Here is a 26,060-nt window from a genome sequence, read left to right as displayed (position 1 = left end):
TGCTTCATAACGAATTGTTCAGTGTCTTTGTTCCCTGAACACCAACCACATTTATGAATACTGTATGTTGTTAAATTGATACCTCATTGATGGGGATGATCTGTAAAACCCGTTTAGATCCAATTCTCATGACTTTCATGGTATTATTGTGAATTCCCATCTGTTCCAATTGAAAGCTTTCAAATTTCTTGAAAGATTCCAACTTTTGTAACCAGTATCTCATCAGTAGGTAAGGTGTATTCTCCTGTATACCTGTTTTTATGTTTAGGAATTTTATGGAAATGATAATGAACCACTAGAATGGCCTTAGGTTGAGGTGTTCTTGCACCACTTGCTGCTTTGGCATACACTTGTTTTTTTTTGTTTTGTTTTGTTTTTTAAGTACTTTTCTATGTGTGGTCTTTCTAAACTTGGATTTATTTCATGTTCAGTGCACCGCAAACATTTCACACGGTACGACTAAAGAGACCTGTGCACCATGTCTTGCCCTGGCAGCAATATTTGACTCCCACTAGTATGGAAAAGGGCGATAAATGTTGTGCTGCCTTAATTCACCACATGCTTGAGGTTCTGAATATTTAATTTAGTGTGTGTTGTATTATTAAGAAGACCTTAAATGGCCGCTTGAACTGTATTTAAATGTACAGAAATTATAATGATCATCATTGTGGCAGCATATCACAACCATTTAACTCCACACCTAACCATGTAATGCATTAGTACACAACCTCATTGTTAAGGTTGTTATCAATGGAGGTGCAATGTAGGACATCCAAGTGTGTCTGCATTACCTCTCTTTGATGGAATTTTGTTGGCTTCTGCGTGTTGTGGCTTATCTGTTCAGTAGCGGCAGTAGATTAAGAAGGGTAATCGTGGCCTTCAGTGTTTGCGGTCCATCACATTGCACAGTTCTGTTGAATGCACCCCATGGAACTGAGTGGTGATGCCACAGTTGAAATAAATCAATGACTACAAAAACCAAAATGAAGAAAAAAAAGTTTGAAAACAATCAAGATTGGACAACAAGGGAAAAAAAAGTAATCCTTTTTTTCTAGATTGCCAAACCCTAGATCAACAGTGCTTGTTTCAATTCACACCAAGTGGAAATGTACTTTACAGTAAATGTTTAACCAAATCAGATAATTTTGTATAATGATTAAAATCTGTTATCTTCACGTTAACATATAATTAGGCTTGAGCCAGTAGCACATTGTGATTGGTAGGATAGTTACTGGCCAAAATTTTAGGTAAACGCAATCCATTAGATTGATAGTACATGTATTGATGATCCCCCTCCCCCCAAATAAATTGTTAATGTCGCAATAGAAAACGTACCGTAAAACTGCAATTTAATGTATCTAACATATATAGTACAAGCCAGCAAAGTGTTTTTACTAGGGCTGTCAAACTATCAAAATTTTTAATCAAGTTAATTACAGCTTCAAAATTAATTAATCGTAATTAATCGCAATTAATCGCAATTCAAACCATCTATAAAATATGCCATATTTTTCTGTAAATTATATATATATTCTGTAAAATGTTGGAATGGAAAGATGAGACACAAGATGGATATATACATTCAACATACGGTACATAAGGACTGTATTTGTTTATTATAACAATAAATCAAGATGGCATTAACATTATTAACATTCTGTTAAAGCGATCCATGGATAGAAAGACTTGTAGTTCTTAAAAGATAAATGTAAGTACAAGTTATAGAAATTTTATATTAAAACCCCTCTTAATGTTTTCATTGTAATAAAATTTGTAAAATTTTCAATCAAAAAAAATAAACAAATAGCCCGCCATTGTTGTCAATAATTACTTACACAATGCTCATGGGTGCTGAAGCCTATAAAATCAGTCGCACCCAAGCGCCAGCAGAGGGCGGCAAAACTCCATAAAACACAATTAACAAGTGGGCATTTCACTCTACTGTCATTTAAATCGGTCTGAGCGGGACATGTGCGTTAATTGCGTCAAATATTTTAACGTGATTAATTTAAAAAATTAATTACCGCCCGTTAACGCGATAATTTTGACAGCCCTAGTTTTTACATAATATACAAAAATTAAAACAAAAAAAAAACTTTGTGCTAAACGCTGTATGAAGTTGATATTCTGCACTAGAAAAAGGGTTATTGGAATGAATATTCAAAATCTTCTTGTATTATTACTTTTACACAAACCCACAATAATTGGCATTTCCACTTCCTCTTTAAGGTCTCAATTTCTCAGGTCATACACTTAACGAGGCGTTGGCCTCTCGGGACGAGATGACAATCATTACTGAAACAGTGCTGTCAGCGACTGCGGCGCAATACGATGATGTATTCTGTTGTCAGGTGTGTTGTGGTATTTGGAGGAGGGGCACTGGACTACTGCCACTCAGCCACTTCCACCGCCACCTACCCACCCGCCAACCTTCACTCCTACTTTGCTTGAGTGACAAGTCAAACCAGCCTAGTCGGTCTGTAATTTTTTTTGCAAAGTGCCTCTTTTAGTCAAGTCTATATTTACTTAAAAGCTGAATTATTTTGTTATTTACTGTATGTAGCATTTGCCGAGTCATGTTTTGTCTAAGGCTAGGTTCATACTACAGGTCTTAATGCACAAATCCGATTTTTTATCATATCTGTTTTTTTTGGCGTGCCCATTCAGACTGCCTTAGTCCATTGAGACCATTCAAGTATTACGCATTCGCAGAAGCATCAAAACAAATGAACCCACATGCTGGCTGTCTTCAGTCATTCCAGGGATATCATATTTTGCTTTTTAAAAAGAGGACACAAATAAGACATAAATAATCCCTGTCTAGGCTTATATTCAAAGTATATGGATCGATAGCATGCACGCACTGTCCGTGCATGTCACACACACATATGGCCAGTTTGCCCCGACTCTCGGCCGTGTAAGCAATGTTGAAATATTGCTCATATGGAGCAGACAGAAAACCGATCATTCTCAGGATTATCCTCAACCCATTTTTATTATTATGTTTTTTTATGACGGTTGTCAAGTCCGACCCTTCCTAAAAAGCCATGTTCAAGGCAAGCTAGGCGCTATTAACGCACAGCTGTACTGCTACCGTAGCGTCGCTCTCGCTTTTTGATGACGTAATTGCTGCATGAATTCCGATTTGAGAGACTGGACAGTACAGACCGCCACGACAGTCTGGAAAAATTTGGCCCAGATCGGATTTGAACCACATACGAAAATGACCCAGATCGGATTTGAAATGGTCCAGTTCTATGTGACTTGTCACGTTCGGACCGTCAAGTTAATGCCTCACTCGAGTCGGAAAAACACGAAAAAATCGGATTCGTGCATTAAGACCTGTAGTATGAACATAGCCTAAGTGCCACTTGACTCTTATTGCCTGACTTCTCCGCATAAATTGTTCTCCTCAGTGGCCATTTAAGGTCTTCTCAAAAAGAATCCCAAATAATGTCATGATTGCTATTATATGACATGACTATTGCTTAATTTTTGGACTATGACTAAACAAAGGTGTGGCGGTAAAGTCAGATTTAGGAAGTTGCTCATCATAGAGAAAAACAACAAACAATTGGAAGAATTTGAGGTATTATTCTCGTATTAAGTTATGTAGTTTAGCATCAGTTGTCATCGAATGCCATCAGCTGTGCTTGCCAACCCTTTTGCAAACCGCATGGTTGGCTTGTAATGGCGCAAAGCTATGGTGTTAATTTCTGTGCCAATTCAAATGTATGTGTTGGCAATGTTGCAAAATCCAACAATGAGAAGTATACATACAATATAAAATCAAGTATGAAGAACTGACATCAATTGAACTAATTTAGATTTGTGATTTTTCTTGGCTCGCGACCCGACTCCGGAGCAAGCGGAAGATGGATGGATGGATGGATGGATTTTTCTTGGTTTTAATGTCATTTTTTCAGTGTCTCTATTAGAAAAATCATAAAAACATGCAAAAATATATATTCTTTGTGACCTGTGGCACTCCACATTTTTGTCACAAAGGTAGTTAGGTTTTCTTCAAATGTTTTGTTAAATACAGTACGCAATATTAGTTGTTTCACTATAACTCATCTCTCACATCTGCAGTGTCATGTTTAAAATACTGTAGTGTACAGTAATGGGAATTATACAGTGACAGGTAATATGATTCAACTTTCAGGCTTTATTTCTTTCACGAACCTGTCAAAAACGTACCTTAATTTTCGGACTATAAGCAGCGACTTTTTTCCTTTATTTTGAATCCTGCGGCTTATCGTCCAGTGCGGCTTATTTGTTGATTTATTTGTGTTGATAGGCAGCACGTCCCTCCGGGCATGCATCTCAGCGCTACAGATGTAAATAACAAAGTTTATGTTCAATGCTAATTTATTCAGTTCCTGTTCCAGTTGTTTCATTGTTTCTTTTGGTATTTGGTAACACTTTATTTGGCAGCGGCGTCATAAGACTCATAATTATGACATGGCACTATCATGGGCATTATTGAATGCTTATGACAGATGTCATTAAGCATCATCCGGCAAATTATGTTATTAACTCCATTTATGTCCAGCTCGGATCTTTTACATCCATTCAAAAGTAAGATAATTTGCCGGATGACACTAAATGACATCTGCTATAAGCATTCATTAATACTCATGACAGTGTCATGTCATAATTATGGTTGTCTAATGACAGTCTTAAGACACCACTGTCAAATAAAGTGTTACCAAAAACCATAACTAGCAATTAATACAACAACTGGAACAGTAACTGAAGAAATCATTCGCACAGAACATGAATTTTTTTATTATCTTACATCTGTAGCACTGCAATGCATGGTAGGAGGCATGTTGGACAACAACAGTGTTGATAACAGGTGGCAGAAGAGGTTGACTGTCTCCCCCAAGAGAGTAGTGATGGCCAAATGAAGCTTCTTGAAGCAATGAAGCTTTGCAACCAATTGGTTCAAGTCTTCATGGTGGTTCATTTGGTCTCATGACGGTCGTATGATGCCGCTGTCAAATAAGGTTTTACTGGTTAATATATTTTGGTGTAAACATCCCATAATACAGTGAGGACAGCTGCGGCTTATCTATGAACAAATGCCTTTTTTGTGTCACAGTTGGTGGGAAGGGCCTTATAGTCAGGTGCGCCTTATAGTGAAAAAATTACGGTACGTTAAAACTCAAACATTTACTTGTGCGGATGTTTAGTCTTTAGTTCTGTGACCACGCTTGTAATTCGAAAAACTCTGAGTTAAATATTTTAATTTAGATACATTTTTGTCAAATCCTTCCCTAAAATTTTGATGCCGATGTTCCAATCACATATTTATGGGTCCCATTCAACTGATTTTAAGGATCTGCTTATACCAAGTCCTGAGCCAATACTTCGACAATGTAAGGATGAAGGGGGTGGGGAAAAGCACGTCCATTTTTTTTTTTTTTTTTTAATTTGAACAAAACTATTCCAACAGGATAATATATATTGTGCCGCAGTGGTCATGTACGTTGACCTATATAAGAAAAATACAGTATTAAAGGTACCACTTGTTGCATTTTAAAACAAAAGCTGTATTTTGTGTGTGGCCTTTTTAATCTTTATAAAGTGTTTGGAAAAGGTATTTTTGGTTAGTTGGTCAAAACTTAAAAGTTCAAATTACCATGCACTGCAGGAAATTCTCAGAAAAATTTTCTGATTCTATGAGTTACCGATTTTTAGGTTTTTTTGTTTGTTTGTTTTTAACACTGAAATTTGCCACTGAATTGTCATTAAATTCTGTCATAAATGGTTTAAATAATTAATTTGACTTGATAAACCCTGTAAGAACGCAGTAAAAAAAAAAAAAAAACAAAAAACTTCCAAATCTCACTCTATCAGGTTGGGAGATTTACTTTTCAATTAAGAGAATAGTACTCTTAACAAATTGTTCTTTATAAAAACTGTGTAATAACATAATTCTTCATCTGGTATGACAGCCATGTCTATCTGGGACCAGTTTAAATACTGTCATACAACTCATTATGCTGTTACTTCTTCTAAAACTGAAGTTAACCTTAAGCACAGTGTAGTAAATGTTGCAAGAAACCCAGAACAATGGACACCCTTCATGATAACGGACTCTAGTAACTCCTCGCCCGCTGCATGCGAATATATGCTAACCCTAGAGGACAAATAGCAACTGAAAAGCCAGGTTTCCATGCGAGTATGTTTGTAGGGTGTGGCCAGAAGGGTTGTTGCGGAGTGGGAGGAGATATGAAAGGGTGGGGGTAGTTACGCTGAAAGTCAGGAGGTAGTTATACTGAGCAGATTCATTTTGGATGGTGCATGTTTAAATAGGGTCTGCTTGGCTCTTCTCTCTACTCTCATTGACTCTCATTCTCAGCTTCTCTCCCTCCTTCTTCTGTTTCTATGCTGGTTATTCATCCAGCTGGGTGAGTCAGGCAGGGCGGAGATTCGGAAGACGGCCGTACCAGTCGCGTTTGTCGGTTGATTTTTTTTTTTTTTTTCCCCCCCTCTTTCATTCTCTCACTCATCCTACTGCAGTTTCCACTTGCTCCAATCTTCTCTCTGGGAGAGAGAGAGAGAGGCTTCCCGAAGAGGATTCTCTCAACACTGGCTTTAGTGTACCGAAGCTGGAGTGCCTTTTTTCAGTAAGGTAAGTCACTCACCTGTAGTCAAACTAAGTTTATATACAGTGAATGAATTAATACAAACAAACAAAACTTAATGATGGACATACAGTGGGGAGAACAAGTATTTGATACACTGTGGTTTTCCCTTTGGCAGTGTATCAAATACTTGTTTTCCCCACTGTATGTCCATCATTAAGTTTTTGTTTGTTTGTATCAATTCATTTTCATTTTGCGTTTACTAGTTTTTTTTTATCTGTACTGTGGTGCTGGAGGTTCATGTTTTGGCCTTTTGCCTAACAAATGTACTTTGGTGGTTCCTTTTTTTTTTTTTTTTTTTTAACTCCCTGATCCGTTCTTGTTTGTTGGTTCATCATTAACTCTTCCCACCTCTTTTCCATCCGGTGATTCATTGACTCTGAACAGGAAACACTCCACTTTGTCTCTTTCACTGGGTGTAAACCAGTCACTTTGTTGTCAAGGCTCAACTCTCGTAAAACAACTCATGGTCAAAAATATCAAATGTAGCCATAATGTTGAACTTTAGTCTTACTGGTTGGAGCACTGAATATGTTGCTGTGGAGATCATGGGTTACAGTGTCATGCAGGTCGGAAAAAGCGACACGCTTTTTTGCAACTATCTTTTGACTATTAGAGAAGTTCCTTTCTTCTGGTGCAGCATTTTGACAGATTGAGATTGTTGCACTATATGGGTCGTGAGCTACCTTTTATTGACTTGTCAGTAGGGATTGGCATTCTTGTCAATGAATTTGTAAAAAAATTTAAAAAATTGTGGAACAGTCTCTTCATGCGATTGAGGCAGTGGCCGCTCCACTACTTGGCTTAAACCGGCAGAGTTGTTGATTCATTCCACTTGCTTTCGAAGAATAACATGACGTCAATAACAGGTAATTGAGTGTCATTCATATTATGATCTGCCCAATACAACACTAGAAAGAAAATGGGAGTTGAGAACAGTCAGAGAGACAAGAAAATGGCTTTTTTTGGCCATAATTGAATAAATTCACCCACATTTTGTTTTTATTCAATTTTAAAGCAGGACACTTTCTTGGTATTGTTTTTTTTTTTTTTTTTTTTTTTTTAATATTGACTTGAAACAAATAACTACACCGCACATGATGATAATGCCATGTTTTAGTATCGGCAAAATCTCAATTATGTGAAAATACTTTTTATAATGGGTTACATAATCCAGCTCTAAATACAACAAAAGCGCAAGAGCTAAAGCTAGTTGACAAATACCGTTAAATCCTTATGTCACTCTTGAATACTTTTACAAATTGCAAGTTATCAACCTTGTGTCAGTGTCATGTGTAAACTGATGTCAGAAAAATCCAAGTTCCTACAGTCTGTCAAGCCGTGTCTGAATGTGATTGGTTGAACAAGTCGTGTGTAGGGCCACTGAAAACGAAGGTGATTGGTTTTGTTTGGAGGCAAAGCGAGTGTGCATCTGAAAATAATTTCAATGATATCATCAGCTTGGCGTCAACCCCAAAGAATCTCCAGTCAACCTTTCTTGTCAGTGTTCATTACCATTTTTTTATACAGCAGTTTTGTTTGTGTGTGTGTGTCCTTTCTGGGAATTAAAGTGCCAGTTTGGGTGTTGAGATTAAAAGGACTGGTAAATGGCCGAATTTACCACCCTTACAAGACTATAAGGCAGATGAGGACAGATGGTGGTGCTATTTAGGTGCGTGAAAGTTATTGACAAAGTGGAAAGAGGACCATTAAAATGGCTGTCAATGTCAAGTTGTATGATTTTTCATCAAGGTGCAAAGGTGCAATTTCCTTCAGTTTTGCTCTTTATCTGGCTCTCAGGTGACAGGCATGTTTCTCCCTTTTCTTGTGGTTGTCATGGTTGGAAAATTTTTACACCTGATTCCTGAAATCCAGTGGACATGATTTTGATTAGTGCTGCAACGATTAATCGATTAACTCGAGTATTCGATTAAACAATATATATATATTCGAATTAAATTTAGCTGCTTTGAGTATTCGTTTAATTAAAGTGGCGTTGTAATGGTTTATTTATTTTGAAAGTGTTTGCATTTAGTTTTATTAATTTGGGTGGATACACTGCCCTCTAGTCTTCCTCATTTCACATGGCTGAATCCAGCTGCTTCATGTTAAAACCAACATAAGCTAAATTTTTGAGTTTTTTTTTTTAATGCATTTGTTATTTAGTTCATCGGTATATTTAGCAGTTTTTTGTGGAAATATGTGTCTGAACCATTTGTTAAGAGCATTGTGTAAAAAAAAAAAAAAAAACCTTAGCTTAAATGCTATAAAACACTATTTGACTTTTGTTATGTAAGTTAGCCAATTATTTGTTTGTACATAAATCCTTATTTGTTTTTAATGCCGTTTGATGCTCAGCTCAGGTGTTTTGATTTTTCATGTTCCTTATACGATTATTCGAACTAACTAGTTCATCGATTAATCGAGTACTAAAATAATCGATAGCTGCAGCCCTAATTTTAATATATAATTTTAGTCACGTAACGCTGCTAAAGAAAGTCAGTAGAATAGTGTAAATCTCATGCTGCTGCTAGGAAAAAAAACAAAAAAAACGTCCAGCATACCTCTGTTTTCTCCACACGTGTGTCTCTGATCAGATGATGATTCTGGTCTACTTAACTGTTCAGCATTTTTCCTCAGAACAAGACCTTGAAGTTTGCACTCATCAGACATGAGGGTGCACTTGCAGAATACCACATACCGTGCCGTTGCTCAAAAACAGCCACAGCATTTGTGTAAGAGTTTTGTGAAATGTCATTTATCTGATGTTGTCATGCCACACACCGCCATTTGTGATAATGCTCAGACGAAACTGCTACATAATGTGAGTTTCGACGGGTCAGCGGGAGGTAGTAGGCGTGCGTTTGTGAACTTGATGATTGATTGGAAGTGTGGTGGTCTTTACATACAGGAAGGCCCAAATGTTTTTATATTTGAAGTTGGTGGTACCAAGATTTATACTAAAGAGATTCCCATAAGTGCAAAACATGTTGCAAAACTAAAGGTGGCCATTTTATGCCACCAAAAATATTGTCCATTTTGTATACAAGTCGCAACATTCTTTTGTATGTATTTTTGGAACTTTGGAACACTTTTTTTGAGAACTCATGTGGGTTTATTTGGTGAGCTAGGTAAAATTCTGACACAGTGGGATCTTGACTTTGGAGAGTATCGTATGAGTTCTCCCTGTAGCGTCGTAAGTTTTTTCAATTGGTTTATACTAGGCATGGGCCGGTATGAGATGTTGACGGTATTATAACCTTAAAAATACCGCGGTTTCATGGTATCATGGTATTGCAGTTATAGCTCTAAAATGTGTTATTTTGAGGTGTATGGGTTAAAAAAATCAATTGAACAGGATTGTTTTATTTTTCACAACATAGAGTGAGCCCTCATTTTTCACGATTAATGGGGACCAGAACCCGCCGCGATTAGTGAAAAAACTCAAAGTAGCGCACCCCCCCCAAAAAAATTAGTGGTTTTTTTTTTTTTTTTGTGTTCAATGTATTCAGATTAAGAAATATTATAAGATATAACTTTTTACACATTTTTAATGTATATAATTTTAAAAAGAAACATATATATATATATATATGTATATATATATATTTTAATAAATGGTTTTAAAGCACTTCAAATGTAGTAATTATAAGTTTGAAACATGTTACTGTCCCACTGAATTTTAAAACAAGAATAAAGCAGAAAAATGCTTGGCTTTATTAAATGCTTCATTGAGTGAGGCCACTCAAATCCGCTCAAGCTGCTCACTTAGAGTTGCCACAGCAACTGTTTAACAAGTTAAACGATGATTGACACATGCAGTGCTTTGAAGCTCGCTTCTCTGGCAACATCAAACATCGTCTGTCAATCATTCTTGACTTTAATAAGCAACTCCAGTGCCCTCACTGCCTGACCAACAAAAAGCGGAGAGCGGGAGGGCTGGAGGGACAAAAGTGAGACTACGCAATCGGCTCGGGACAGCTTTTTTATTTATTTTTCAAATTGGAAAAAAAATCCGCGATGGACTGTGGGTGCTGTGTTTGAAGCGCGGAGTAGCGAGGGGTCACTGTATTTGTAAAGTGCAACATCAACATGAATATAACGTTGTAATAAATCACAAAATAACTGAAATATTTTAAATAAAATTGAAATAGAATATATAGAATCAAGCCACAGCTCAAGTTGCTCAATATTAGAACAAAAATATTTTCCATAAAAAATTAAAAACACTTCTAAATAAAACTTAAAATGTAATATTGCAGGCATTTCACTGACTTTATAGCTCTATCTTAACATTTTTTGAGACTTGCTCATTTTCTACATATTTCTCTGTCCAAGTTGTGATGCAGGAATGCGAGTATGGTTTTCTCGGTTAATACACCACTACTACTATTAATATTAAATAGTTAAATATCAATGGAGAGTGAGAGCAAGAGATAGAGCGTGTGTGCATGACACATATGATTATTTACACATTATACACACACCCTCTCGCAACACAAAGTCACCAGAGAGGAAAAACACCACATGCTGTATAAAGAAAATGTTATTTTGAACCAATGCGAAAAACTTTGCAAAAGTACTCTTATAGTGAGGAAACTAGTTGGCCATCTTGGCATGCTAACCAGCCACGTTAACAGCCTTGTTAACAAGCTTACGTTATTGTATTTGTTTTACCATAGCTTGACACCCGAAACACACTGGAGTGAACTCTCGTAGCTGGTGGGAAACGTTCATGATAGGGTTTGCTTACCTTAAATATTGTTTAAAGTGACTGATGATGGTCACGTAAATGTGAAATAATGTTGGATGTATTGCCTGCACGTCGGCTGTCCTTCCTCCTCTAAGCCACGGCCGTCTGTTTCTTTTCGGTAGCCGAAAAACTCCCATACTAGACCTGTGGCCTATACTACGAACAGAGTTCAACCTCCCCAGAAGTAATCCAGTTTACCATCGGGTAACCGGAGTTGACAAAACCTGGTTGTCTCGTTTGTGGTCAATCGGTGCTACGACGCTGATTATGAGGTTGATTAGTCGAACCTGTGTCAACCCAGTCAGAGTTACTGCGCGTTCACATAAAAGGGGGCGGTGACCAGAGTCAAACACTACTTGTGACGATGGCACAGGCACCTTACTTCGCGGAGGAGGAATGCGCGATGATCATGCGGAATTATGAGGAATTAAAATCCACCCTCACCGCGAAATCCAACACCGCTTCGGCGAGTAGAGCGCAATGGGTCTGTTGACAGCAAATTTACAGATCGTGTGATTTGTGAATGCGTCAATATGCCAGTTTACTTATGTCCATGAAAAGAAATAAAGCCTGCTTTCAGGACAATAAAATAAGATTTGGTACATTAACAGTAAGAAATAATTGTCACGCATCACCACACGAAACAGGATGATTGTATGTTTAGTCCCCTTGACTGTACGAATACGTATGTTCTTTTTTTTTTAGTTTGGGCCTAAAAAATCCAGCCCGACCAGAGTCTGATCAATAAACTTGATTTGCAGGCCCGAGCCCGACCCCCCCCCAAAAAAAAAATGTTATATTTGTGAGGACTCAGGAGAAGAAGGAAATGCGGGGATGCCATGCGTTGTTGCGTGAATAAAAGCCAGTCTTTTGTAATGATTTTTCACAGTTAAACAAGACAGTAAGATGCATATTCAATAAACATTTATATCTTTTATATTTGTGCGTCTGTCCTATCAGTGGATTTGACATTTAATTTAATCTCCTCGAGTTGGCAGAAAAAAACGCAAGTTTTCTCAAAGTTTAAATAGTCTACATATTTCTATGATTATTATAAATGCATCAATTTGAAGCGTTTCCATACCCCACTCCGAATCGCACGGCATACAGTGTTCTTACGCAGATATTCAGCATCACCGATGGAATACATATATTGTCCCTGGCGAAAGAGCGCACGGACAGGCACACACAATCTGCGCGGTTGTGAGGGCCTGACTCGGCGGGTTACATTAGTGACGTCTGCCTAGATCAGTTGGCACAGGTAAAGAATTCCCTCAGCTGAAAATCTATATCTTTCATGGAGAACATCTTCCGGGTACGCCAGCGGATTCTGGCGGTCCCGAAATACCCGTGCCCTCCGGAGAGAGCCCCTCACAATCCGCGCGCCAATGTCGTATGGGTCGTCCAAGTACGCTGTCATTGTCAGGAGGACACGTCCGCGGAGGAGTGCTGTTTAAATAGAGCGTGGTTAATTGGAATCCTGATGTTAAGCAAGATCTAACTCTGACACGACCAGGTTTGGCGTGTGGCGTGTGTTGCCATGGCAACACTTCTCGGTTCCAACATATCCACCTTTCGTAGTCTCGCATAGCCGCGAACTTACGTAGCACGTGATAGTTACTCTCGAAGTTACCCTGCTAAGCCAGAAAACCGGCTTCGTAGTATAGGCCACTGGTGTAGTTTCAATAGCAACAGCAGTGTCACTGACGGAGCAAAAACCGGAGGGGGATGGGTGAGCGCTACCGCGCCAAGCCATTTCTCGGTGCATTTTTTGGGAGATGAAAAAAAATAGCAAATACAGTATGATGGAAAATTTTAGTGGTTATGAAACCGTGACGTTTTCATCCCACTGTAAGTCTTGAAAACTGTAACCGGCACATGCCTAGTTCACACGCCTTGGCCACTTTTGGACCTATAAAATAGATATACTAACAACTATTTACAAGTGAGTCAGCAAAGTGCTGTTTTTTTGGGTCATTTTTTACTCAGGATAAATAATGACTGTTATATTGTCTGTCTACAAGTGTTGCTCCACCATTAGTCTATCTGTTGCTGAAAGGTTTATAACGTTGTGATATTAATACTATTTGTCACCCGACTATGGTGTTATGAAGCTGAACAGACTTAAGGGCAGTTAGGCACAATACTTTTAAAAATGTCTAATTATTTCCCAAGATGTTTTTCTGCTGAATGAATCGCTGTGGATGTTTTAAGTCCTTATACTATATTCTTTCCTAACCTTATCTAAGGTAAATACTTAACCCTCCTTTGTTTGCGTTCCTTCTTGACATCGTATCGGCTTGTAATGATATTGGCTCAAGGAGCGTTTCTCTTTCTCTGCGGTCGGTCATTGTTAATTGTACATCAAACAATTGCTCTTTCAGCTGGATTTTCAAAGGAAAACACGCCCCGTTTGTCCTTATAGCCTTTAGGGTGAATTGTACGATTAACATTCTTATTTGTAGAAACACTTAACCTGTTTGAATAAAGCCGCAGTAACGTTGTCTGCTGAGGAACTTTGACAATTTTAACCTCAATATTTGGGTGTTGCGACAAGCGGTGAGGAAGCAGCCAGGAGTGCCTCTCGCCTCAGGGCTAGGAATGCCGGCCCACTTCCCCCGTAGCCCCTCCTCGACTGATGTCAGGCCATGTCGCATGAGCAGAAGCATGGCATCCTGGGATTTTCATGGGGTTGTTGGGTTGGGAAGTAATTGGCTGGGTTCAAATTTCATTTTTGTCCAGCTTAATCGGGGCTTGTTTTTAAATTGGGCTCCTTGCATTTAATATTTGCCTCTGGTAAGGTCCCAGAGTAAAAACACAGTGTGTCAGAAAATTCATGTGACTGTTTAATTTCCCAACATCTTTAGAAATTCCAATGTTGTAATAACCCCCCACCCCCCACCCCAAATTTAAACAAGGCGTGAACTCGTGCAGAATGTCAAACATGTCACAAGGTTCTGCCAAAGAAACAGGGAAGGAACTTGTACCGTCATTGCAATAAGTGTCAAGTACGGGGTTCGAATGGGCCCTCCAAATCCTTTAGTGCTTGGATTTTACTGTCATGTTTTGCAGGTTTGAAAAATGCTTGAATTTTGCTTTGTCCTTAAAAATACTTGGAAGTGTTAGGCACACAATTAGGGTTGCCAATCCCCCCTGAATTAGGTACATATTTGAGTGATATGCGAAAAACGATAATTATCAGCAATGTATTTTTAATACAAAAAATACTAGAATAAAATGAGCATCTATCATGCTAAATTTAAAACTGTATAATTTAACTTAAGGTCTTAAGCCTTGTGTGTGTGCGTGTCTATTTTTGGCAGTTTTTTTTTTTTTTAAATATTTTTTTAAAACGTGCAAACAATCTCCTGAGGTATACTTTTTTAAAAAATTTTGTACGTTCAAAGTCCTCTCGGCAATAAGTTTCGCAAATGATCGCTGTGGGAATGCAAATGAAATTGTATTTCTGTGCACTGTCAAACAATGAAAATAAAGTACACAGAGAATAAGAAAACAAATAATCACCATTTTGAACATGCTTTTTACTTGCGCTTCACTCAGACTTCTGATTTCCCACACTTATGTCGTCTTCCGTTTACGCGACAGTACCTCCTTGACCAATAAAATGAGTGGAATGGTCATTGTTCTGTCAGCCCATTGGTCAGAAAGCAGGAGAGGTGGGGGAATGTGGTCCCTTACATATTCTTCAAAAGAACCATACCAGTATTCGTTTGTTCTATAAATAAAACACTATTTTGGATTTTCGTGATAGCGTCAAAGTGTGTGCTTTTTTAAAGCTTAATACGGGACACGTACATTTGTTTCTGAATACAATATTTCTCAGCACCCTGTCTAAAATTATTATTAAATGAAGGAAAATAAATTTACTACATCGCTGCTACACACTCCTTCAAAAATTGCTTTCCCTTGACGAACCCAAGTACAGTGCATTTGAGCCTGTTCGGAGAAGTTTGGCGTTTAATCAAGCGAATGCAAATGGAGCAATATTTAAATGCATACGCGTGCATTTGCTGTCATTTAGTACTTTTATTGTACGACCAATTCCATTTTATTTTTTGGTAACTTTTTTTCCCGCGACCTCTGGCTGGGAGCCACTTTGCTCAGCTTCGTCCCCACTTGGACTGTGTACTCGCCTGGCTCTCCACTGACTTCCCTTATTTCAGAAGAAAACAGCCACTTATATTAAGGAGTAGGAGAGTAATTGCCTTTTAAAGAGATTTACAAGTTTCATCGAGAACGGACGTTTTTTGTTGTTTTGAACGACAGTTCCCCACAAACATCCATCCAGATATCATGTAGTGCGCAATTGAAGGCGTGAGAACAATTTTTCCAGTGTCCCAAACTTCCAAGAAAAGTGCATTTATCGAGGTTTCCTCGGCCGTGACGTGTGTCTCCATCCACCGAACAGCATGCCATCACTACGCCAGCATCACTGCTATTGGATGCTTTCAAAGTTTGCCACAAAACGCTCACTGCGCCCGGGAACGCACCCTCCCATGGGGGGTTCAGAGTCGGACACTAGATAAACGGGGTTGTAGAACATTTTGGAAGACATTTGCGTACTTGAGAGAAGGCATATTTTCAGGCATGAAAATCTCTCACCTTTCGGCGAAATTCGCCGTTTTGAAGTCAAAAAGGGCGATCTACGTGAATTGCGTAGATCCGAGGAGAAATTCTTTTTGGGGGGGGTCGGGAGGTTTTATTTAATTATCATTATTATTATCATCATGTGATTAACTTAGTACGTAAACTGAGCATTTAAGAACAGTCAGCAAATCCTTCTAGATGCTTCGCTGACGAGAACCAATCATCGGCCCAAGCTGCGTTCCATTATTCCAAACGCGCGCACTCCTTACTGTACATGGAGTGCTCGGAGAGCCTTTGGTTGCATTGCAAAGCTGCGAAAACAAAAAGTAGGCCTTATCCACACCGGGGCAGACCAGAGCGCAGCATACACACTTGCCTGTATTTGCCAGCAGATTGAATTTGGTGAGTAATGGCTTCAATCGTTTTCACATTTTTCGATATAAAAAAGTTACTGCCATTCGTTGCAGCTTGCGTTGAACACTGCCAGAGATAGCCAAATCTCCCATGAAAAAAATAGCTCCCGTTAAATTGGCGTCAAGCTTGTGTATTTAGCGGTAATATAAACGAAGAAACACACTGTTGAGTCAAATTAAGCGGCATGCTCTCGGATGGAGGGGGCGCCTCACATCGCTCCCGTCGTCCGCGTTATTTTCGGCTTGGATTTGAGCTGACGGCCGGTGTCGGCACAACACCGGCCCGACGAGTGGTGGGAATGAGTCCTGCTTCTTAAAGCTTTTCAGAAATACAGGGATCCCTCGTTTTTCGCGGTTAATGGGGACCAGAACCCACCGCAATAAGTGAAAACCGCGAAGTAGCGCCCCCCCCCCCCATTTTTTTGTGCGTGTTCAATGCATTTATTCAGATTTTACATTGGAAAAAAAAGATACATATATATGACATGTTTTTTCACTTTTTTTCACCAAAGTATCATTTATAAATGGTTTTCAAGCACTTCAAAATGTAAGAATTATGATTTTTAAACATGTTACTGCCCCACCGAATTATTTTTAAACAAGAATAAAGTAGTAAGAAAATGCTTGGCTTTATTAAATGCTTCATAGTGAGTCTACTCAGACCCTCTCAGGCTTTGGTAAACGGTGATTGACACATGTGCAAAGTTTTTCTTTTTATATATATTTTTTTGTTTGAAGCAACTTATTTGATTGAATAATAAAGACACAATTGTCCTAGCCAAAATGTGGCCCAAACGCAAAACAACATTACTTGAATGGGAAAATTTGTTTCAATCAAGAAAAATAGTTTTCAAATGTTTTTTTTTTGTCTCAAATTTATTTTTGCAATCAAAAACAATTTTTTTAATTGAAGTGACTTTTTGGGGATTAAAAGTATATACTGTATTTTGATTGAAGCAACTTTGTTTTTGATAGAAGTAACTTTGTTTTTTGATTGAATAATAAAAACACAAATCTACCTCCATCGTTATTGAGAGAGAAAGATAATAAGAAAGCTTTAAAACTAAAAGCCACCGTGGAGTCTGTTTTTTTGTTTTTTTAAATATTTATATTTCATTACATAGACATGCGTCGTAGGGAAGGGAGATTGAGGGATAAAAAAAGGAGTTAGATGAGGCTGCTAAAGTCAGTGGATACCTCATCAGCTGGGTGAATAGCAGACCTGGTAAGAACAAGTTTGCAAGGATAGTCGGGTATTAAATACAATTATAAACACAATTACAATGTTATTTTTCTATAAGATTTTTATGTCATTGCTTTATTAATCATTAGGTGCTAGAGTTGTTAAGTATGGATAATAATGAAATAATAGTTTTAAGAAAACTGCTGTTGGTGGCTCAGTGACCATCTGATGTGGTTTGTTCTCAGATGAACAAGTTGAGGAAGGAAGTTTTGATGCAGAGGTTGAAGGAAGAAAAGAGGCAGACTGACTGAGTCACAGGCAGAAAGTGTTGATGACAGTTTTGATTTCTATACACTGTTGCCCCCTCCCAATTAAAGTATGTCACAGTCGCAGCCAATTATCTAAAGCTGGTTAAAATTGAAGTTATGTTGTTTTAAGGTGTATTAAATACTTGTTCATGTGCCCCTTTTGATCTACGAGCACCCGCCCCTCCACCGGTCTCTGCACGGCCCTGCTGAAACACAGTGTGGGTCGACAGAGCTCAATATTTTGTTGGGGTGTACAGTGTACTGGAACATATTTCCTCCACACCCTTCTCACCTTTTCAACCCCTGACCCATTTTGATGCCTGATTTTATTTCTGCCTCAAAAAAAAAAAAAAAAAAAAAAAGAAGCAATAGGATAACATTTAATTAGTAGCCTACTGAAAAAAACAAGACAATTGGTCTTAAAGTACTTGCATTTGGTCATGAGAAAGGTGTACAAACCCTGCATATAATAGTATAGGATTGGAGGAACAAAACATTTTACTGCAGGATTTTTTTTTTTTTTTTTTTTTTGTGATGTTCGGTGTTTGGCTTGGAGGTAATATCTTGATTTTTGTTTTTCCCTCAGATAACTGGCTCACAAAATAGCAAGCATGCTGCAGGAGATCAAGGAGTTTGGCTCGCATGCCATCGATATCTATGACTACCTCGTCGCAGGAGTTGGTCAGTCTCTTTCCTAACTCACTTTTCATTAAAAATGTCTTAATTGGTCAATGACATGTTGTTTTTTTTAAATTTATTGTAAGTGTAGTTGAATTCGCATCCTTTACTCAGTGTTTTCTTTCTTCAGATCCTCGGCTGAAGGATCACTTCCTGATGCAAAGTCCTATTCCTATGACTGTAATTTTGCTGTGCTACCTGTTCTTTGTACTGTACCTGGGCCCTCGCATGATGGCCAATCGCAAACCCTTCCAGCTGAAGGAAGCCATGATTGTCTATAACTTTGCTCTAGTTGCCCTATCTATATATATCGTCTATGAGGTGGGTCGATTTTTCAACCTCAACCCTGTCGAGATTGTATTTTGACTATTATTTGAATTATTAAGTGTGAATCTTTTTATTTTTAGTTCTTGATGTCTGGATGGGCCACGACGTATACTTGGCGATGTGACGCAATCGATACGTCTGACAGCCCTCAAGCACTTAGGGTAGGTTCGGGGTTTGTGCCAAGTCAAGATGCGCTGGTTGGAGTGCAGAGAATGTACACATAATTTATGATACTAAAAAATAGCGGGCTGTATATTATAGAGATTAAAGAAAGACCGATTATCGGCGCTGATATTTGGGAATTTAACGTGTATCTGTATTAGCCTGTTTTTTTTTTTTTTTTTTTTTTAAATACGACCAGCTGGGATATCAATTTACAACTGAGTTATTTCGCCACAGATGCAGCCACGCCTCTGTCACCTGCACTAGTATTTACACCGTCCTCCAATTGGTTAAGGATAATGGTAAATGGAGTTACACTTGTATTGTGCCTTTCCACCTTTTTAAGGCACTTAAAGCACTTCACACTATATCCTCATATACCTACCAACGAAGCACCAGGAGCAGCGCGGGGTTTAGTATCATGCTCAAGATTACTTAGATGAGGTTACCAGAACTGAGGATCAAATCCACAACCTTTGGATTGGGGAATGACTACTCTACCACTGAACCACGCAACCCCCTATTATTAGGGCCAGAAGACCAACTGGCGCGATAGCCCTATTGTAATGCAAACGATTATTTTTTCATGGCAAATAAAAACGCCCAATTTGGAGGCCTTAACATGTTCAAACACTCACCAAAATTTGCACATACATTCGACTTGGCGTAAATTTTAATAGTTTTGCAACCTTGCACAAAAACAATAACAAAATGGCTTAGTGGCACATCCTTGAAATTAAAAAAAGGCCTCTCCTATTAGGATTTTTTACGTAAAGCGATGAAATTTGGGGAATCGATACGTTGTGTAAAACCGCTCCAAAAAGTCTCTTGCACCCATATTCCAAACCTAACAGGAAATCGGGTATTTTGGATTGAGTGTGAAATTTATATCGAGTTACATGTAGCATATCTGAGACATTGGCACCTAGGGAGTCAGTTGGATCCTCCTCAAAATTGGTGAGACTATTCATGCGACTTATGAGATCTTAAGTTATCAAAATGGTGAGTTTTCATTCACGGGCCTGACCTGGGCGGGATGCTAAAGTCGGCCATTTTTTGGTAACACGTTCAGTCTTTTTCATATCTGGCATGTATAGAAGGTATTCCTGCCTGAACACGACTGCATTGAAATATATTTCCTCTTAGGCCTGGCGCCCTCTGCTGGGAACATGAAACGCTCTTGTTTACTAGACGGGCTCCTCATCCAAGGGGGAAAAAAATCAATTAACCTCAAACCTGCGTCAGGGGAGCCTTAAAGAGCATACGACATGAGAAAAAAAGTCTTAAATAGCGTTATTATGTGAATTTCTGTGAATGTCTTTTAAACTGCCGGTTAGCCACGCCTACCCTTATAGGGCTCTAGCGTCCCCAACAGGTGGATGATGTCAGCGGGAGACTGGGCTCATCGGTTTTACTCTTCAGCCCATTGAGGGGAAATTATTCAGAACGAGGAAAACGCGACAAAGAGAGCTGCAAAATGTCATTGTTTCAGTCTCTCTACTCCAATATTTTTACAGGATATTCTTTTTCTCCAAGTATTTTCCCCCAATAGCTAAATAAATGGCTTGAGAAGGACCAGTCAGCCCGTCGAGGGGGAACTATTCACAACGAGGAAAACGCGACGAAGAGAGCTGCAAAATGTCATTGTTTCTGTCTCTTCAATATTTTTAGAGGATATTCTTTTTATCCAAGTATTTTCCCCAATTGCTAAATAAATGGCATGGTCATGACAAATAACAGGCTTGTGCTAAATGGAATATGAAATAATAAAAATGCACTTATTCAGGACGACATGGCAAAATTACTCCATAATGGTCAAAACTGTCGACCGATACGAACGATATTTTAAGTGTCCGACACCTAAATCGGACATATGTCATTTCCCTTCCGTGGCTTCGGAGAATGTAAACAAACCAAGAGGCGTGACAGCTAGCCGACATGCTAACCTGAACCGAGTGATGTTTCAAAGTCTTCGAAGAGGAAAATCACACATAACTAGCCCGGATTATTTGACATAACGACTGGGTCGTCGATTGTCTTTGCGGATCGGCAAACCGCCCGGTGGAGAGCAATTTACAGTTCGTTCCCCGGAGGAGGGCGGCTGCAGTTGTTGTGCAGCTAACGTGCAGCTAATGTGCACGAGGAGAGCTTTTTCATGCCTATCAAAGATTAAACGTAAGTAGTCCTTTATTTAAAGAAAGTTTGTAGTGTTTACTTTGTAATCGCTGTATTAATATTTGACACAATACAAAACAAGATGTTTACTCACTTCCTCGTAAGTCCATTGGTCCCACAGTAGTAGGGCTTGGCCAATATCCACGGTGAATGGGAACCTTTTGAAACTCCAAAAAGGCGCACATGCCTCTCCCTCATAAAGCAAGATTTTTCTGCAGCCGTTTGGCTGGCGTGATGCGAAAAATAAACGTATTAATCCGCAAAATCAGCTGAATCCTTAGTCCTCATACACAACGGTACGGCTGTTTAGTGAAGAGGACCGCTTCACCCGTACCCGTCACAGCGCCCTCCTCCTCAATGCAAGACCGAAGCCGGAAGTCACTCATTTTCATGGCGCTGGATTCAAAAAACTAAATAAATATAGCAAGCGCTTCCACACACATCCAAGCGGTCCATATCATTCAGGAGCATAAAATACCGCGTGTATTATGAAATAAACATGCTTTTTCGTGTCGCATGCACTTTAAGACACGTGTTCAAGTGCTTGATGAAAAATATTGAGGTTTCGTTGAAGCAGAAGGGTCCAGACAAGAAATTGAAAATGACTGTCGCCATTTTGTCTCGCCACAAATTTTGAACAGTCATAACTTGGCAGACATACAACATATCTGCGCCAAACTTCCCATGCTTCGTGAGAGTCGAACCCTGAAAGGTCCTGTAGGGGTCATTTGCATCATCCCTACAGCACCAACTGGTGGCAACAGAAAGTCACTCATTTTACTTATACATGTCATGGTTCTTTTCAGATTGGTCGTTGTAGTTACAAGACCTTTGCAATATTCCATTTTAAGGCCCATGTTCATATGTTTCGGTCTGTTGCCGTGATGACCCATTGTTCGCCATTAAAAGGAAGTACGGTAGATTTCTTTACGAATAAGCATCTTGTAGAGCCACAAAATTTAGCACACTTGGTCGAATTGGCCCAATTAGAAGATTCATTTTGGTTTCAAATAAGGACGTGGCTACACAGCTCGGTAGCGCCACCTTTTTGTAGGACCCTAACCTCTTCAATAGGGGTTTTTTCCTCCCTAGGTGTGTGAATGTATTTCTAATCCCAAAAAAGAGGAGTTTCGAGCATGTTAGGTTCTCATGAGACGATGAAAGGGGGATGATCTGCCACCACCCTGACCTACATGGCGTCAGTTTCATCAAACTGCGAGGACCCGTTCAGTCCTGCTTGCAGGCCTAGTTGGCTATTATTTTCTAGTTGTGTGATTCAATAAACATGCTTAAGGCATTATACTTATAGTATGTGCCACGAGGGCGCTGGAACCAATCTTGGTCACTAGTCTTATATATATATAATTTTATGCATGAAGTGATTGTGAATATTTATGGATGAATCTGATGGGACAACTTCTCTATCTTTTCCCTCAGATGGTCGAGGTTGCTTGGCTATTCTGGTTCTCCAAAATCATTGAGCTCATGGACACAGTAAGTTGTACTTAAAGGGAGACAGTGTTTTTGTTGCAGTCCTTAATATTTTTTTTTCTCTATGGCAGATGTTCTTTGTTTTGAGAAAAAAGAGCGGCCAGATCACCTTCCTCCACATCTTCCACCACTCTTTTATGCCCTGGACTTGGTGGTGGGGAGTCGGCTACGCTCCCGGTGAGTACGCACGAATGAAGTCGACGGGATCGTTCTCGCATACCAGTCATTTGCTATCTTGTCACATAGCCTTTGTCTCTGGAAACTGGGTGATAAGTGTTTAGCATGGTCTGATGACAAGCTGGTATGTCCGCTTACGATTATTTTATGATTGTTATGTCATCAGGTGGGATGGGATCCTTCCACGCGATGGTGAATTCTTCCGTCCACGTCATCATGTACTTTTACTACTTCCTGGCTGCAGCCGGACCTCGCTTTCAGAAGTTCCTATGGTGGAAGAAATACATGACTGCCATTCAGCTTGTATGTACTTGCCTTTTTTTAATCTTCTCCTTCCTTTTTTGTTCTTTTTTTTTTTTTAGTCCTTTCTACCATATTTACCGTAATTTTTGGACTATATGGCGCACCTGACTATTAGCTGCCGCCTATAAGCCGCAGCTGTCCTCACTGTATCTTGGGATATTTACACCAAAAGATATTTACCAGTAACACTTTATTGGACGGCGGCATCATAAGACCAAATGAAACCAATGAAGCTTCGAACCAATTGGTTGCAAAGCTTCATTGCTTCAAAAAGCTTAATTTGGCCATCACTGCTCCCTTGGGGGAGACAGTCAACCTCTTCTGCCACCTCCTGTCAACACTGTTGTCATCCAACCTGCCTCCTAGCATGCATTGCAGCGCTACAGATGTAAATTACAAACAAAATTCATGTTCCGTGCTAATTATTTCTTCAGTTACTGGTCTAGTTGATTCATTAATTGCTAGTAGTGGTATTTGGTGACACTTTATTTGACAATTGGTGCCATAAGACTGGCATAAGACCATCATAACTATGACATGACATTGCCTATGAGCATTAATGAATGCCTGTGACGGTTGTCATTTGTGTCAGCTGGCAAATAATCTCACTTTTGAATGGATGTAAAAGATCCCAGTTGGACATAAATGGAGTTAATGACATAATTTGACAGATGACACTAAATGACAACCATCACAGGCATTCATTAATGCCCATGATAATGTCATGCCATAATTATGACAGTCTTATGACACTGCTGTCAAATAGTGTTACCTTTTAACCCAAATTAATCATTAAATGAGCGACACTGGAATATAAACCGCTGGATTCAAAATGGAGGGAAAAAAGTAGCGGCTTTATGGTCCGAAAATTATGGTATCTGGTTTTCTGCTCACGGTGAATTGTTGTTTTTTTTCTTTTTTTTTTCTTGGTTTAGTCATCTTCTTTTGTATTATTTCTGTTTTGTTTTCTTTTGTTTTTCAACCATTTTTTTCTTGTATGTTTTTGGATGTTTTTTTAATTGATCCATTAAGTGTTTCTTTTTCATATTTAGTATTTTTCAATTTTTTTCCCCTTTTTTTTTGTGTTTTTGTTTGTTTTTTTTCATTTGCCCTTTTTTGTATTTTTCAGTTTTTCCCTCTAAATCTTTTTTTGCTGAGTTTCCTTGCCCATTTTTTAATCCTTTTTCTAACCTTTCAGTTTAATTTCCATTTGTACGTTTTTTTACATTTTGTTTTTTTTTTTCATTCCGTTTTTTTTCCCTTTTGCTTTTTTCTTTTGGGAGTCATTTGCTTTATTTTTCCTTAATTTTTCTATTATTTTCTTTAATGTTCCTGGGTTTTTCAGTTTTACTACTTTTTTTTTTCATTTTGGGTTGTATTTTTTCATCTTTTCACTCAATCAAATCTGATTTATTCGGCTTGCTCCGCTGTCCCAACAGACCCAATTTGTCCTGGTATCACTTCACGCGACTCAGTATTACTTCATGGACAGCTGCGACTACCAGTTCCCCATGATCATTCACTTGGTGTGGATGTACGGCACCTTCTTCTTCGTGCTCTTCTCCAACTTTTGGGTACAGGCGTACGTGAAGGGCAAGCGGCTACCCAAGCAGGACATCAAGTCGTGCCATAACGGCTCCGCCCCCGCTCTCGCCGTGTACGCCAATGGCAAGCGCTACGAGAACGGCGTAAAACACGGCACGAGCAATGGCTCGGCCCACCACGAAAACGGCAGCGCGCCCATGGGCAAGATGAAGAAGGCCTAGGACGCTGGAAGGAAACTCACAAAGTATGACCTCGCGAACCCGTTGCGCCTACCGCGGATTCCAAAGACGATTTTGGCTGTTTCTTGTCCTGTTTGTAGTTTTCCACGTAGAGGGGTGGGAGGGAGGAATGACACTGTCCAAGACTTCCACATAGAAGGGGGATCCCACATTCGGTTGTTCAGGTTGTCTCTCTGAGTTTTTGGGAAGCACAATGTATGAAGAGAAGATGTTCACTGACATGCCATTTTTGTATCACACTGTTTGCCTTTCACCTCATCCACCCCTTTGTGGACAGTTGACTGTACAGAAGACTTGAACATACTTTTATCTGTAAATAGTTTTACTACAAAATGACTAATTGTATTGGTAAGGCTTTCTACTTTCTAAATTGTGTATTTAAAAATAAATTGCCAATAAACCATGCTATAAATGATCTCATGCCTTTTTGTTTTTTTTTGGTGCCTTTCTGTCGGGAGAATTTTTTTAATCTTTAACCTTTGTGACTCAACGCTCGCGTGGCCATCGTGTCATCCTCACCCTGGAGTGTGATAGTTACTGTGTCGTAACAAAGAGAAAAGCATGCGCTTGTCTTGTGCCTCCTGGCCGGGATATGCTAAGAATGTGGTGCTCGCTCGTAGGAGTTGCACAAGCAACGCATTCAGCTTTGTTCAAGTAGAAAAGAAAACGCCCCCTCGGTTCAGCTGGTTCATTGACAAAAAGAAAGAGACGCTTGTGTCATTCGGTACTCTGGTAATGGGCAAGTTGGAATTAAAAATGAATTATTGGGGAAATCATCGGCAGCCGATGATGGTGCAAGACGCCAGCCCCCCAGTCAATATGGATTGGACATCTAGCGCACAGTTTAAAGGAATTGGAAGTCTATTGTCTATGGCAGGCCTTTGCCATTGCCCGTTTTCATTAACATTTTATATATAAATGTATTCATTGAGAGCATATTTTGAAAAATGATTAATTATGTCCCTATTAAATAAATAAAAAATTGAGAATGCCAGGTCTTTTTAGTTACCAAAAAGTAAATTGCCCTATTAAGGGTAAATTT

At 39.0% G+C, this 26,060-nt stretch overlaps 1 protein-coding gene across 4 annotated transcripts in view; it reads left to right on the top strand.

Annotated features, from left to right (window-relative positions):
- elovl1b (ELOVL fatty acid elongase 1b) overlaps positions 1-25,433 on the top strand; it is a 37,879-nt gene extending 12,446 nt beyond the window's left edge. The window contains exons 2-10 of one of the 4 annotated variants that reach the window (XM_057841738.1): positions 6,532-6,643; positions 9,297-9,391; positions 18,508-18,602; positions 18,730-18,920; positions 19,007-19,087; positions 22,701-22,757; positions 22,826-22,931; positions 23,098-23,234; positions 24,674-25,433. In XM_057841738.1, the coding sequence (XP_057697721.1) occupies positions 18,533-18,602; positions 18,730-18,920; positions 19,007-19,087; positions 22,701-22,757; positions 22,826-22,931; positions 23,098-23,234; positions 24,674-25,000 (969 nt within the window). In that variant the 5' untranslated portion in view covers positions 6,532-6,643; positions 9,297-9,391; positions 18,508-18,532 and the 3' untranslated portion in view covers positions 25,001-25,433. Of the gene's footprint in view, positions 1-6,276; positions 6,420-6,531; positions 6,644-9,296; positions 9,392-18,507; positions 18,603-18,729; positions 18,921-19,006; positions 19,088-22,700; positions 22,758-22,825; positions 22,932-23,097; positions 23,235-24,673 lie in introns of those variants that run through there. The other 3 variants (XM_057841737.1, XM_057841736.1, XM_057841739.1) reach the window with 3 other exon arrangements.
- The last annotated feature ends 627 nt before the right edge of the window (positions 25,434-26,060 follow it).

The sequence above is a fragment of the Corythoichthys intestinalis genome, chromosome 7 (genome assembly GCF_030265065.1).
Source record: "Corythoichthys intestinalis isolate RoL2023-P3 chromosome 7, ASM3026506v1, whole genome shotgun sequence".
Lineage (NCBI taxonomy): Eukaryota > Metazoa > Chordata > Actinopteri > Syngnathiformes > Syngnathidae > Corythoichthys > Corythoichthys intestinalis.
This window is presented reverse-complemented; position numbering and strand designations above follow the sequence as displayed.